This window comes from Mytilus californianus, unplaced genomic scaffold (genome assembly GCF_021869535.1).
Source record: "Mytilus californianus isolate M0D057914Y unplaced genomic scaffold, xbMytCali1.0.p SCAF_4, whole genome shotgun sequence".
Classification (NCBI taxonomy): Eukaryota; Metazoa; Mollusca; class Bivalvia; order Mytilida; family Mytilidae; genus Mytilus; species Mytilus californianus.
In genome coordinates this window covers 66,092,967-66,109,163 of record NW_026262690.1, presented here as the reverse complement: position 1 = coordinate 66,109,163, position 16,197 = coordinate 66,092,967, and the positions used below count along the sequence as shown (strand labels likewise).

At 33.8% G+C, this 16,197-nt stretch overlaps 2 protein-coding genes across 3 annotated transcripts in view; both read right to left on the bottom strand.

The window, feature by feature from the left end:
- LOC127737012 (monocarboxylate transporter 14-like) overlaps positions 1–16,197 on the bottom strand; it is a 193,385-nt gene that overhangs the window by 83,673 nt on the left and 93,515 nt on the right. The window contains exon 4 of the mRNA XM_052247565.1: positions 13,411–13,479. Coding sequence (XP_052103525.1) covers positions 13,411–13,479 — 69 coding nt within the window. The remainder of the gene's footprint in view (positions 1–13,410; positions 13,480–16,197) is intronic.
- LOC127738368 (monocarboxylate transporter 12-like) overlaps positions 1–16,197 on the bottom strand; it is a 113,928-nt gene that overhangs the window by 46,370 nt on the left and 51,361 nt on the right. For both annotated transcript variants that reach the window (XM_052249577.1, XM_052249575.1), the window contains exon 2: positions 16,073–16,110. The gene's annotated coding sequence lies outside the window, so the exon portion shown is untranslated. The remainder of the gene's footprint in view (positions 1–16,072; positions 16,111–16,197) is intronic.

Sequence of the window (16,197 nt, the reverse complement as noted above, 5' to 3'; positions counted from 1 at the left end):
CACAGAAAAGCGTCACAGATTGGCTCAAGAGAAAGAGAAAGAATTTCTTTTTATAAAAAAAAACAAAACAAAAACAAATACAAATAAACATAGAGAAAAAAATAAGCAGCAAATTGAATTTTTTTAATGTAACGAAACCATGTACTTTATCGTGTTTCATTGTCAATTTGTATATTCGTGTTAATTGTTCATTTTGCGCCTGTCACAAATCAGGAACCTCTAGCTTAGTTAGTCTTCCGTGTTTTTTTTTATTTTGGTTCATTTGTATGTTTCTGAGTTTAATGTGGCGTCCATTTTGCCGAATTAGTATATATTATTGTTTATGGGGCCACCTGAAGCCCGCCTCCGGGTGCGGGATTTTCTCCCTGCGTTGAAGACCCATTGGTGGTCTTTGGCTTTTTTCTGCTCTTTGGTCGGGTTGTTGTCTCTTTGACATATTCCCCGTTTCCATTCTCTATTCTATCTTTGAAAGTAATATAATCGACTTTCTAGGAGGTAATGAACACAGGGACTCGGTTAGCAGACTAAAATTTTGTTTATCAATGTTTTTCAAATCTTTTTTCGTATTTTCAGTCTATTTGTATTACTGTAACGTGTAACCAGGCGTTTATATCTTAAACGAACGTTCCAGTAAATACTTGGATCCAAGTTGCCCACAAACAATACGGCAATGCTAAAAACTACAACTATCTATGTTATGCACAATGAACTAAAATATACGCACGGGCTCTTTGCCGATATAAAGTAACGATGAACTCTAATATATACAAGTATTATACAATCTTACAGCCTGTCCTCCGAGTGGGACGGTCTGTCACTTCAAGACAGTGTGGCTGGTACAGTTTGTCTCTTTCAGACAGTGTGTCCTCCGAGTGGGACAGTCTATCACTATCAGACAGTGCGGGTTGTTGCAGTCCGTCTTCCGTATGGGACAGTCTGCTCTGCCAACTTCCTATGTTAGACCAACTTGTACCCAGTACAAGTTGTGCTCGACTATATCACTTACAGCTATGTAACGTGCTTACTCTTGTACACTGGTCTTCTTAACAAGAATATCGACAGAACCCGAAATGATGATGGGAGTTTTTAACGACCTTGACTGGCTATACAGTAGAACCCGAAAACAACAAATGGAAGTTTTTAACGACCTTGACTGGCTATACAGCCCTTGCACGGTCGGCAATAGAACCCGAAATGTATTCCTCACCCACTTATATACTCCAGGGCGAATACACTATTTACTGGATAGGGGTGTTCTCTAAATGTTCCCGATACTGAACACAAGAATCCCTCTCAAACACCCCCATACCCTTTGACCCAACCACTGACTTTCCCACCAAACGTCTAAATCGACACAACGCTTCCTTCTGCGTGAAACACATATAGATACAACAAGATTCTTCTTGTATGTTACTATAACGACCAATAAACATTACATTACATTATTAACGTTTTTAACGTTGGCATAAATATTTCTTTGTTTTCTTGCAATGTGCAGTTTACTATCCATATCCGTATACTGAAATATCCTAAAGGGATCTACATTTCGTTAAGTCGCCATTTTGAATAGCTTACCCATCTTTTAATAAAAAATAATTAAAAATATTTCTATGTAACTTTATACCTTACAAAGACACTCATTTCCTTACTAAATGATTCTTCTATCTAATAAAAAATAGAAAAGGACACAAAACAGAGCCCTGCTGAACTCCTGTCTTGATTTCGCCTGGATTTGAAGTTTCATTGTTTATAAAAACAACGTGTTGTCTGTTGCTGATGACGTCTTTAACCCAGTTCAATAGAGATTACCAGATATTCCATACGAAATCAGTGTTTGTGTAAGGCCTTTATCAAAGGCTTTGAATGTATCGCAAACATTGTAATAGTTGAAAATCATTTATCTCCGTTTTAATATTTCTTATGATAATTTTCATAGAGTTGGAAAACAGTGGAATGCCCTTTTAAAAACCCAAACTGGTATTCAAATAATGAAGAGAGCTCTTATTTATAATTATTAATATGTTTATTATTGAACTACCCGTTTCATAACCTGCCTATGACCTCTTGTTTTGAAGGAAGCCATAACTCTAGCAAGTTAAAACTGTGTTAGAAACTTGCTAGCTTGAAAGAACTTATTAAATAAAATTAGTAGAGGTGTTTAAACAGTATTCGTGGTGCCTTTAAGTATTAAATTCATCTTTTTATATCTTGTTCACTTATTGTCAGGTCAGACATGATCAAATTAGTTCTGGGGTTTACATATGGTGCATCAAGATTTGAATCGTGAGCAAATGAAATTGAAAAAATATTTGGTTGAAAAGATTTTCTTTTTTATAATATATCTATGATGAGGTTTATTATACCAAGTTCCAATCAAGAGAGGTTGTATACTATATATTATTCCTTTTTTTTATAATTTTTTTAACCAATAAGCATTTGAATCGGTTTGAATCAGTTTTTTGGATATCGAACTGACATGTATGTTGGCATTTTAGAAAACAAAACTGCTCGCGAGGGTATTAATGTTATCTACATAAAATAAGGAGATGTGGAATGATTGCAAATGAGAATTGTTGATTGTTGGTTAATAACGTCCAGTTGCAAATATTTCATATGGTTGTTCAGGACGAGAACAAATGAACAATATATACAATAAGTAGGTCCTGTAAAAGATGCCGTTCCGGATGAAGGTCGGATAAATTTGAACTACCACTGGCAAAATAGGGTATATTGGACAAGGACAGAATTTTGCATTGAGACAAGCCACCTACGGACACCTCAAAGAGATGTTGCAAGGAATCTTAACATGCAAAGAGCGTGGCACCCTCTTACACGAGGCATCGGATTTAACGTCCTCATTCTGACCGGACGTGTCTGCGTACTTGTACATCCCACACAGCCAAACGGACGCCCCACTCTGCCGAAGGTTGGTTTTACTTCCGGTTGGAAGAAGACCAAACTTACCATATTTCTATTTGGGGATCTCAAATGAGACAACTATCCACGAGGTACTTGCTAAGATCGTAGTCGGTTTTGTTTTTCATCGACGTTTAACAAAGACGATTCCGGATTCTGATTTCATTTCTGATTAGTGAATGAAATCAAAATTTGTTCAAGAACCGTCTTGGATGGCGTATGTTTCCATACAATCTCAAGATATTTGTGTGTAAATTTTGCAGACATGTCATCTACTTCTTTAGCGGAATTCATAAGTTCTTTCTAATCGTAATTATTATTTTGTTCGTTTAATGATATGAAATCTGCATATAACCATACATTTCTAGTGTAGATCTTTTTGTCAAGAAAAGTTATTTTGAGGTGTACACGTGTTGCATCGTGATCACTTACCTTTTGAATAGGATGATTTCTGCATTATTACAGATATCAGTATTTAAGATCAAAAGTGGATCTATTAGTGCCCTCTTTCTAGTTGGCTCTTTATTGAAATTGGTCTTATTAAAGAATTGAGTAATTTCGTTAAGTCTATTGCTGTTGGAAAATTCGGGCAAATTGGATAAGGACTGAAATTTAGCCGTGCAACATGTCACCTACGGACAACTCAAAAGAGTTGTTGCAAATGATCTTAACGTGCAGAGAGTATGTCACTCTCTTTACACGATGCATCGGATTTAACGTCCCAATTCTGACCGAACGTGACTGCGTACGTTTACATCCCGTACAGCCAAACGGACATTGTACTTTGGCGAGGGTTGGTTTTACTGATGACCGGAAGATGATTAAAGTGACCATTTTTCAATTTGGGGGGGGGGGGGGGGGGGGGGGGGTCGCAAATGAGACAACTATCCACGAGGTACTTGTTAAGTTCATAGTGCGTTTTGTTTTTCATCGACGTTTAGTAAAGACAATTCAGGAGTCTGATTTCATTTCTGATTAGTGAATGAAATCAAGATTTGGTCAAGAACCTTCTTGGATGGCGTATGTTGCTGTTCCATCTCTAGATATTTGTGTGTAAAATATGCAGACAGTTATCTACTTTTGTAGCGGAATTCATAAGTGCTTTCCAATCGTAATTATTATTTTGTTCGTTTAATGTTATGAAATCTGCATTTTTATATAACCATACATTTCTAGTGTAGGTCTTTTTATCAAGAAAAGTTATTTTAAGGTGTACACGTGTTGCATCGTGATCACTTAACAGTTGAATAGGATGATTTCTGGTATAAAACATATATCAATATTTAAGATCAAAAGTGGATCTAGGAGTGCCCTGTTTCTGGTTGGTTCTTTATTGAAACTCGTCTGATTATAGAATTGAGTAATTTCGTTAAGTCAATTGTTGCTTGTTTAACGGTCTTCTGAAAAATAAAAAGAGAAATCTGCTACAAAACTCCCCCTGTATAAAAAGAGATTAGAATTTAACGTAGCCTTACTCGCAAAGAGTGTCCTCTCAATTCAAATGAGCCAATGTATTGACTATAAATTTACAAATTTCTGAATTCCAACATGATTCAAATGTAATCGGTCTGTAATATGAAATAAAGGGAAAATCTGTTTATCAAGTCTGTCCTAAAAAGATTTACAATCAGCCATGTAACTAACCTTTACCCATCCTGTTCTAGAAAACTCAAGAAGTTGTGAATTAAAATTTCTCAATAAGCTGTCAGAAAGTTTAAAATCTACTCGTCTAGACAATAAAGAAGATAAAATTATCCTACAAGAAGAGTCAACACTCTACCAAAGCTTGAATCTATGAATTCTTTAATTCCGGAAAATACTATTTGAATATAGAATCGCTTAAAATCAATGTGCTTCTGCACCATGCTTTGCCTCCTGACTTATGTTTCTGTTTCTTTTTCTCTTCACTCGTCTTTTTGGACTCGGAAATAGACTCCGACATCACAGCTACCTCTTTCTCTAGTTGTTTAATACGCTCTCGTAGTTGTTGTTTTCTTAGGCCATCCCTCTTTTTCTCCAATAGCTCTATCAACTCTAATTCCTCTTCACTGTTTTCGGCTTTTTCTACTAATTTGCTTTTGAAATGATAAGTTTTTTAGGAACCGAGGCATCTTCCTCATTTTTAGAAGACTGATTCGGACCTACAGCACCTGGATGAAACTGTTCACAAAATTCATCTTGTTCCTCTGGTGTCAATGATAAATCCAACAAATCGTCATCCATGTGTTGATGAAAAGAAAACTAAGCAACAGGATCTATTGTACCAAAACTGTTTAGATTTTTATAAACTTGTCGACTGATCTTTTTGGGTTTACCGCTTATATCTCAACAAAACATTTGCAAAAAAAAAAAAAAAAAATCAGCTAAAGAAAAATTCCAGAATGATCACATTAACAAAGCTTAGCAAAGTAATTTCTATATAAAGTTAAATTGACACTGAACTATTTTCAAATTCGTAAATGTTGATCAAAGATTCAAGTCAAATTTAAAAATGTTCTCAAAATTCTCCAAGCTTCAACTCGAAATTCAAAGATAATATAAAAAGAACTAAGTGTTTACCGTGTAAAAAACAATCTGGAAGTGAGTTAAAAGGGTATGTAATTAAACAGGTAAATGCATGCGAGTAGAATTCAATTGATAATCAAATAAGAAAAGTGATGACAAACTTAGGAAAACGAAAATTAAGTAGCAATAAAACAAATTTAATTAGTTAAGAGCAACTGAAATGGAATGTGGGGTTGATTACCTCACCTTAATATTTTACGACTGAAATATTGAGAACAGTAACAATTTGCTTTCTAAATTTCCCCAACGTTAAAAATAATCGACTTTAATTAATATGAAGTGTTTAACATCAAATGTAGTTATATTTACGATATAAAAAATATTTTTGAATAATATTGTTCATTCAGTGCGGAATAGTTCCACCATGGCGACTGTAACAAAGTCGGATGCTGAATGACAGTAATAAAATGGTCCATACGTCCATGAAATTGATCGAATGAAGGTACTTACCCCTCCGATGAATAGAAAAACACGACTTGTGTAGAAAATCATCTACGAAGCGTATCACTTTGCGTCCGTAATAAAAACTTATTGATAGGGTCCTGTATCATCTGCTCTGGTAGTCCAACTATTAGGTTTAGAGGTAAAAATGCGCTTGCAAATATAATCCATTGAAAAGGCTTGCAACTTAGTAAGCATTGATCGTAAGTATTTTTACATATTAATAAGAAATAAAACTAAGTGTATTTGGGTCACTTGTCCTGGGCGGTAGGCATTCACGCAAGCTGGAATGAATGTACTGGCATATTTTCATTGTTAAAACCACAGAACCATATTTATTGAAAACAAAATATGGAAAAGATTAATGATTTTTTCTAAATACCAGTCTTTCATTTTGCATACTTAATTGAGATTATTTATATTTTGGTTTTGCTTAATGAGTAGGGAATGGTTTTTTTATTTGAACCCCCACTCCCCAAACATGGAATTATTAAAAACATATTGTGTTTATTGTCATATGATTATTTGACAGTTTCAAATTAATTAACACTTTATAAATTTCGTGTCTTCGACGCCCTTCTATGGATCTACCTTCATCAGAAACAATTATAGATAAACATTTGAAAGCCAGGGATGTGTAAATGCGTATAACTGTATGGGCCAATAGGAACATAAAAAGAATAAACAAATTTATCTTGTGTCAACTTTTCCTGAGACAGTTGGTTTAAAATGATTAAGGGAAAATGTTAATAAAAAAATAGGTTTAGAGTTCATATAGTAGGTCGGGTGACAGTAAACACATACTTTTTTTTTATGCTGGTCTAATTACGATTTCCTCATTTATTTTTCTGACATTTGGCACACGGTAAACTGGTTTATCATTTGTCGGACATCCAACGGCTTTTTATGACAATTTTCTGACTCTGAACGTTGGTCATCTGAACGCTACATATATTGGAAATATCCGAGTTCATGGCAAGATTTGTACCTTTTAGAGTTCATCACTTTCTTTTTTAATTTCACATTAATGCTGAAGTCTCATCAATGAAAAGAAGAGTTATTTGCAAACAATAACAAAATTTATAAAGATGAACCGTCAAAGAAAATGAAACATTAATCAAATTCAGAATTCACCTGTAGGACTGACACATTCCTCTTAAATATGAAAATTTCTTTTTCTTTTAATCAAATGAAACCAAAAATAGTTAAATAAATCTTTTATCAAAAATAAATCCACACAAAGTGAGTCAACTAGGTTCATTATGTGCCTGTTCCAAGCCAGGAGACTGTAGTTCTGTGGTTGTCGTTGGTTCATGTCATATTTGTTTTTTGTAAATTGTTTTGTTATAAATTAGGCCGTTAGTTTTCTCAATCGAGTTTCATAATTTTCATGTCGGGGTGTTTTATAACCGACTATACGATATGGATTTTTCTCATTGTTGAAGGCCGTACGGTTGCTATAAATGCTACATCCACTTCATATTAAATTTGATGGATAGTTTTCTCATTTGCAATCATACCACATCTCCTTTCTTTTACATAGGTGTATTTTAACTGAATTATGTTGTTAAATGATACAATATCTTCTCAAAAATTATATTGTCATTTTCTATTGTAATTAGTGAATATAGTAATTAGACAGCATCTATTCAACTATAGAAGAGACGGTAGATACAAAGGGGACATTCAAGATTCAAAAGTCGAAGGAAAACTGATCACAACACCATAGCAAAATATATAAACGACGAAAAGACGAACAAGTCTACAAAACACAGCATAGAAAATCAAAGACTGATATATACGAATCCTGTCAAAACCCTGTTGTGAACTAATCTGCATAACATATGACAATCATCGTTCTGTTTATGCCAGTTCAAATCCAGAGGAAATTCTTCATTCGATGATTTTACAATAGCGCGAAAGAGGACGATATTGTGCCAGGTTATCTATGATTCTTTAACGGCCAAGTGTATCAAGTAAAACAAAAATTCAGCGAACTTGTTTAAGTTTGTTATCCTGCAACCAAAATCGCACATTTAAAATTAATGGCGTACTGTCAATTGAGATAACCAAAGCTACTATCTTGGTAAAAACATCTTCACCCTCTTTAATACCAACCTATGAAGCTAATTGTAGCTTGTCGAATAAATCATACTTATGGTGAAGTGATACCTAAATATTCCGCTTCTTGGATTTGATTGCAATTGACATTGTTTCGATATACTTTTTGAGAGAATGTCTATTTTAAAAGATGATCTTTGAATAATATTGAGGTCAAAAAAATTATAGCAGACATATTTGTCTAATCCGTGGCCAAGGAAAGTCACTATTTTCTGCCTCAAGATTTGCTGGAAACTTACTTACGTTATCGATCTGCTGTATTTATGAGCATAACATTGGATAAACACATATCTAATCAGTCAAATTCGACCGGGATTTCTGCTCAGTGGTATCTTACAATATTCAAAATTCAAGTAACTTGGCGGCGGTTCTTTCTAGTTATTGTCCGTAACTTCAGCTATTTTCAGATTGATCGCGTGACATAACTCTGGGGAGTCAAAAGTGAAACTGGATTAATTAAAAACGGGTCTGTGTTGAGTGTTCTCTGACAACATTTTCAAATTTAGATTGATTGTGTTGAGGTTACGCAAGATATTAAATAATTGTCTGCCCGGAAATCAAACAATTTGCAATGTTCAGCTTTATCAAGGGGCAGTTATTATAAGACAAGGAATAATCTGACAAATTCGCAAACCGTGTGTTTAGTTGTCTTTAACAACATTTTCAAATGATTTGATGGATGCATCGGAAGTAGCATTGTTTGCTATTTTCTTCTTTTTCCAGGGGCACAGGTAAATGTTCCCGTCGTCTCTTGTGGGGCATAATAATAGATCACGAACAGACTTATGGTAGTCGCACTTAAACGTACTCAAGTAATATATGTAATAATGACATACTTGGTATGTTTCCAAATTATCAATTAAACTAGAGGCTCTCAAGAGCCTGTGTCGCTCACCTGTTTTTACTGATGCTTTGGAAATCATGTAAAATAAGGTTAAAATCATAATTAATAGTATTAGATATTATAATGATATCTAAGATAATAACAAAAAACTGCAAAATTTTTGTAAAATTACTAACTCAGGGGCAGCAACCCAACAACGGGTTGTCGGATTCGTCTGAAAATTTCAGGGCAGATAAATCTAAATCTGATGAACATTTTTGCCACCTGTCAGATTTGCTCTAAATGCTTTAGTTTCAGAGATATAAACCAAAAACTGCATTTTACCCCTATGTTCTATTTTTAACCAAGTCGGCCATGATGGTTTGGAAGGCGGGGTCATCGGACAAATTTTTTAAACTAGATACCCTAATAGTGATTATGGCCAAGTATGGTTAAATTTGTCTCAGTAGTTTCAGAGAAGAAGATTTTTGTAAAAGATTACAAAAATTTACAAAAAATTGTTAAAAATTGACTATTAAGGGCAATAACTCCTAAAGGGGTCAACTGACAATTTTGGACATGACAACTTATTTGTAGATCTTACTTTGCTGAACATTATTGTTGTTTACAGTTTATCTCTATCTATAATAATATTCAAGATAATAACCAAAAACTGCAAAATTCCCTTAAAATTACCAATTCAGGGGCAGCAACCCAACAACAGGTCGTCAGATTTGTCTGAAAATTTCAGGGCAGATAGATCTTGACCTGATAATCAGTTTTACCCAATGTCAGATTACTCTAAATGCTTTGGTTTCAGAGATATAAGCCAAAATCTACATTTTACCCTATGTTCTATTTTTAGCCATGGCGGCCATCTTGGTTGTTAGGCGGGGTCATCGGACACTTTTTTTAAACTAGATACCCTAATGATGATTGTGGCCATGTTTGGTTAAATTTGGCCCAGTGGTTTCAGAGGAGAAGATTTTTGTAAAAAGCTAACGACGACGGACGACGGCTTCGGGCCAGGTGAGCTAAAAATGCTATCAAAAAGAAAATCATTGGTTTCCGAAAAAAAAAAAAACAACACCTGAGTATGTCTCACATTCAATGTATCTTTTAACACTGTAAGATGTTTTTATCTTCATTTTCTATCCAAACATGCAACCATCTTCATATTTTACCTAAGAATGCAAGTTTACGCGCGCTAGAACTTTTCCAATCAATTTCATGTTGTAGTGTTTGCCATACAGGTGGTCTCATTACGGTCCTTAGCTTAATATTCTAGTCAAATCTACCTTCTATTATATGATCTGGTAAATGTATGAATCCAAGATGTTTTGTGTCTTTCTCATTGATGATTTTCCCCTGGCCTTAATGGCATACGATACAGTCGCAAGGGCATATAACACATTTAAATTTAACGTGTTGTTTTCGCAACGTTGCTACTGACGACCATTCAAAATTCGCGGAAAATTCACTTACGTCATCAAATCGTTTACGTGAATTTGAAAGTATTTGTAAAGGCACTTGATGTATATTAAAGCACTCGAAATCTGCTACGGGGGCATACAATTCAAGGCAAATGAAGACTGAGTACTGTTCTTACATTAATAAATTAGTATACTCTATGGTCGGGTTGTTGTCTCTTTGGCACATTCCCCATTTCCATTCTCAATTTTATGACTGTTATTTGTATAGTGGTTTTGTTTACGGTGGGAATAGCTGCACGACGATGTTGCATTGCGACAGCGCAAAATAAAAAAAAATAAAAAATGGGATATCCAGCATTATAAGTATAGGTTTCAAATCTTGAAGCTAAAATATGAGCACATGAATCTCATTTATTCTATTAAAGAAAACGTCAACAATAATTTTTAGTCTGCATACATTTCTATTTTCAAATAAATGTCTACGGCTTTTAATTTCCAATAATTGAATTATTTCACAAATGTTTGATCACTTAATCATAAAGACCTTCTTACACATCTATATATATATGTAAGGAACACTTTACAAAAAACGGGTGAAAATTTCTATTTCGTTTCAAAGTTGTGTTATTTTTTTCGGAAAAGTAATCAAAAATGAAATTTTGAGTTTTTAACTTAATTAAATATCTCAAAAATTAAGTCACGGAGGTATATTTTTCTTTGCATATTTCGATTGTGCATATCAAAATTGACTTTAGAGTCAACATTTTAAGGAAACATCAACGAGGAATTTATTCTTTATCGTATGACCTTAACTGTTAAGATGAAGATAAAATATGTTTGTGTTTACATTAATCGTCAGGTAATAGGGTGCTCTGTTCACGGAGGGATCTTTGTCTTACATACATCCCGCTGCAAATGTTTGCACCTGTCCTAAGTCGGGAATCTGATGTACAGTAGTTGTCGTCTGTTTATGGTAGTTCATACGTGTTTCTCGTTTCTCGTTTTTATATAGATTAGACCGTTGGTTTTCCCGTTTGAATGGTTTTACACTAGTAATTTTTGGGGCCCTTTATATCTTGCTGGTCGGTGTGAGCCAATGCTCCGTGTTGAAGGCCGTACCTTGACCTGTAATGATTTACTTTTATAAATTGTTACTTGGATGGAGAGTTGTCTCATTGGTACTCATACCACATCTTCCTATATCTAATAACAAATTGTTTTCATCTTCTCCTTTCTTCCTTCATGTATACAAAACCATCAATATATGAAAGAATTAATCTTTTAAAAAAGTTGTTAAAAGTAGAGGTATGCTTCCATCACGTTTAATATTTTAAGAAAAAAAAACCGATGGTGATATTCTCTAACTGATTAAAATATAATGAATTTGACATAATGCTGATAGTATAATTGTTGGTCTTTTTTTTATTAACAAGTTAAATATTGCTCCCACGACAAAACTTTCACAAACATTTAAATTATCGCTCTATTGCAAGTGGTGACAGTATTGGGTGGTAGTGAGATTGACCTTCCTGTCTTAATGCATTCAGAAGACTACTTGATTGCTGTGTATTTGCATTATGTTGACGACCTGTATGCCTGTGAACACTAAAACTTGATGATCTTGGTCCAACTTCTATAGATTCCAAACTATCACTTAGTCGATTAATTCGATGTAAACCATTAGAACTGTGATAATATTTCCCTGCACAATGTAAATTGTCGATGTTTCCACTTTGAAGACTTGTTCTGCTTCCCTTAACGACGGACATTGATATTGGATCAAAAACGGTAAGCATTTCTTCGTTTATTGAATCGATTTCTTCAATATTCATTTCTATGTTATTTTCATTTTGTTTATTTAGTTCTGAAGGGTTGAGATCAGTTTTCAGAGGATAAATCATTATTAAGGCACTTGCTATCATCATAGATCCGGCAAGGATGAAGGAAGTATCATATGTTTTCTGGTGTTCATATAAAATACCTGCAACAATAAATTCATGAAAGATTGAAACAAAAACAAAAGTAATATGTTTTAAGCTTGCTTCTACTACTAGTTGCATTCTTCAATACGGTATTGTAAACACTTCGGAAAAAGCATATTTATGTGAGTGTTATTTTTATTTTACAGTGTTGTTTGAATATTTGTTTTTATTTCTGTATTTCTGCTATGTTAACTTCAAAGGTTGTCATTTTCTCTTCTACTATTAAAGTTCTTGTGTTCATGTATATGAAGAGTAGGCCTAAGCTTCTAAACTATTTAACGACGCGTCATTTATTCCTACATGGTTTATGCAAGTATATTTTTTGTAATGTGTGCTTCGTCAACAGTAGGAGGCGAAACGTTTACTTCGATACACAAACAACACGTTTTTCTCAAATTAATTAAGTGTATTTAGAAACAACACTAACCTGCTACAGGAGCACCAGTTAACTGTCCAACTGCTAAACCGAAAAGCACAATTCCATATGTAACACCAAATGTTTCTACGCCAGAAATTTCAATGATTATAGCTGGGAGAAGGGAGCCTCCACATGCTGCATAACTCATTCCAAATATCGCACTGTAAAAGTATACACCGTAACGGGAATGTATAGTCAAACATATTGTTGCTATTCCACCTAATGCATAGAAGAAAATATATTGATAAATGGGTCTAAATATTTTTACATGGCTCATATTTGCAAAAACACCATGTAGAAGTTTGAAAACAAGAACCATAACACCGGAAATTGTATATAAAATAGCAGCATTTGGCTTAGTAAATCCTTTCTGATAAACAGCATAAGCTTGCAGGTGACCTAGGATAATCGATGCGCCAAACTGATACATAAAATTATTGATCATAAGGATGTAAAATGATGGAATTTTCAGATAAAAATGTTTGTCGAGAAATCCAACTTGTTCGAAGTTTTCACTTTCTTCGTTTAATTGTACTGTCTCGAGATTCTTGCTTACACTGCTCTGTTGTAACTTGTTATATTCTGATTTGTCCGAAGAATATCCACTCTCTTGTGACTTTTGTTCTGAGCTGACCTCTTTTGTCAAAGGGCGGATTAATGATCCAAATACACATATATTGAGAGTTATTCCACCAAGAATCATAAACATACCACGCCATGTATAATATTCATTTAACATTTCAATAATCGGTGGGAATGCAAAACTACCTATTCCGCCACCTGCAGATGATATCGCCATTGCCAGTGGTCGATGGTTTTTGAAGTATTTAGCCACTGCTACACTTCCTGGCATAAACGCTAATCCGCATCCTATGCCTGTAAACATATTTTAATAGCCATAACAAATACATTAGATCCAGTGTACATGAAATTAATTAGTAAAGAGCCCCCAGTTACTGTTTAATTATATTTTTAAGTGCATCAGGCAAACACTACCTGTTTCAATAAGCACATTATTCATAGTTTACAAGGTATAGCATCATGAAACAACAAATAATGATAATTTATAAATCGCAAGAAAATATAACAACGTAGATAAACCAGACTTCGATGAATATTATCTATCTTTTGACACAGAAAAATGCTATAAATGCTTGTCCTTAAAATAAAAAACAAATGATATAAGTTTTATAAAATAGCATTTTGCAAAATATTTACGTTAATGCTAAAATCTGTTTTAATAGTGTTTCGGACCAAGCAATTTATATATACCTTACTGCGCTGCTAACCAGTAAATGTAATATGTACAAGAAAAAGCCAGAAAAAAATTGAATTAGTTTGCAAAATCTCATCAAGGATACCAGTTATTATTAAGTACGCCAGTGATTGCTTTAGTGATTTTTTTCTACACTTCTGGTGTCCAAAATATATTTTTACCTGAAATTATGCCGTAAGTCAGAATGAGAGCGGGAACGGAACTGACAAAAGCAGATGACGTCATGCCAATAGCTGCAATCAGACTTCCAGCAATGGCAACCTTTCGTTCGTCGTATCTTTCAATCAGATATCCAGATAATGGACCTGAAAGGAAACATACTAACATAGGATTCTGTTAGGCATACATATTTAAGAGAACATCTTCGTCTTGCCATTTTGTAGGAATGTAACCATCATTAATGATCCGATCAGATCTCTGGTATCTCTTTCTTCTGTCGCTTTCAACTATACAATCGACAGTCTTACAAAAGATTAAGTAATAATTACTATCGAATACTTTATAAAGTTAGGTTTCGCGTATTCAAAAGTGAACTGCAGGCGATGATTTGCTGAAAGTGGAAAACTAAAATTCATTATTTAACATATTGTAAAGCAGAAAATGATTGTTTTAAAATATTTGACGGCAAGAGAATGCCAAAAAAAACCCAAACTTAAACACTTTAGTTTTCATAGTGGTTGTACCTCTATTGTATAATGCTGATAAAGGTATCCTTGATGATTTGCTTAATTTTAAATTTAAAACAAAATGAACCTGTCACATTTCATGAAGTCTTATTCAATTCCTGATTTTTAATGTTAAACTAAGAAACAAAATACAAAAAATACCATACCAAAGATGAAATTAAAAAAAAACCTTCTTATAATAGTATTCAAAGTACAGACAACATTATGTCTAAAGGAAAAACAGTTAAAAATACACTACATAGCAAAATTAAAATGAGACAAAACAAACCCCACCAGAAAAAAAACTAGAAAATGGAGTGGACTGGCCTCAGCTGCAAGTGCATCAGAAGGGAAAGCTGGTCCTGCTTTACTAGTTGCACCCGTCGTTTTCCTCATAACAAGTAAAAAGAGATAATAGGGGCATTCGGTTATGATTTTCTGAACTGGAATTTGGATACAAAAAAGGAGAACATATAGAAATAAGAAGATGTGGTATGAGTGCCAATGAGACAACGCTCCATCCAAGTCACAATGTGTAAAAAGTTAACAATTACAGGTCAAAGTACGGCCTTCAACACGGAGCCTTGGCTCACACCGAACAGCAAGCTATAAAGGGCCCCAAAATGACTAGTGTAAAACTATTCATGGTAATTAGTTAAACTGATATTACGAAATAGTCAACAAATGGAAGGCATGCTGGTGTCCGTAGAACTAAATATTGAATAATCAGTTAACCTTTACCGATTAGAACGCTTTAAATAGCTTCCTTGTAAGCAGCAGTCCTCTAGCTCTGGAGGATATGCCAACTTGGCGATGAATACTCCATTAAAATGGGAAAATTTAGGTTACCTCCTTTGTCGGTAAGTTATTTTTTAGCTAACCCTCAGTGTCAATTTTTTAAATGTATCTGTGATATCATTTATTTTTTATGTTCAATTGGAACGCTGTGACGAAACACTTGGTATATAATTGCTACTTTCGTCTTTCGTTTAATTTTAATGAAAGAATATGGATTCCACATATAGTTGGATTTAACCCTAAATAGTTAAACAATAATATCAAACCGTGATTAATAATTATGTATAGACGATACGAAATTAATCTTTTTATAGCTTAACATGATACTTCACACTGCAAATTATTTAAAGAGATGGAAAATTGAGAATTATTAATAGGAACAAATACCGTGAAAACTATATCTGTGATGGATATTAAATTACGTCCTAAACAGTTTTAATTATCGTATGGGTATTTGTAGGAATAGACTATTTTGATACGTCTTCGACTAATAATTCCTTTCTAAAATATTCCGACAAACCGTATATTCATTAATAATCAAAAAAGTTTTTAATTCATTATTTGACAACAAAAAAATGAATTATCTACCTTTTTTCTGTGAAATGATTGAAAAAGAAGCCTATATTTAACTCACCTTGTCGAATCTTATACCATCATATTTATCGTGTACAACTGAAACAAAATATTGACAGGCAAAGATGAGTTCTGGTTCATCAAATATAGTCAAGCCAAATATTAAATGCAAAATGTCGAAATTTT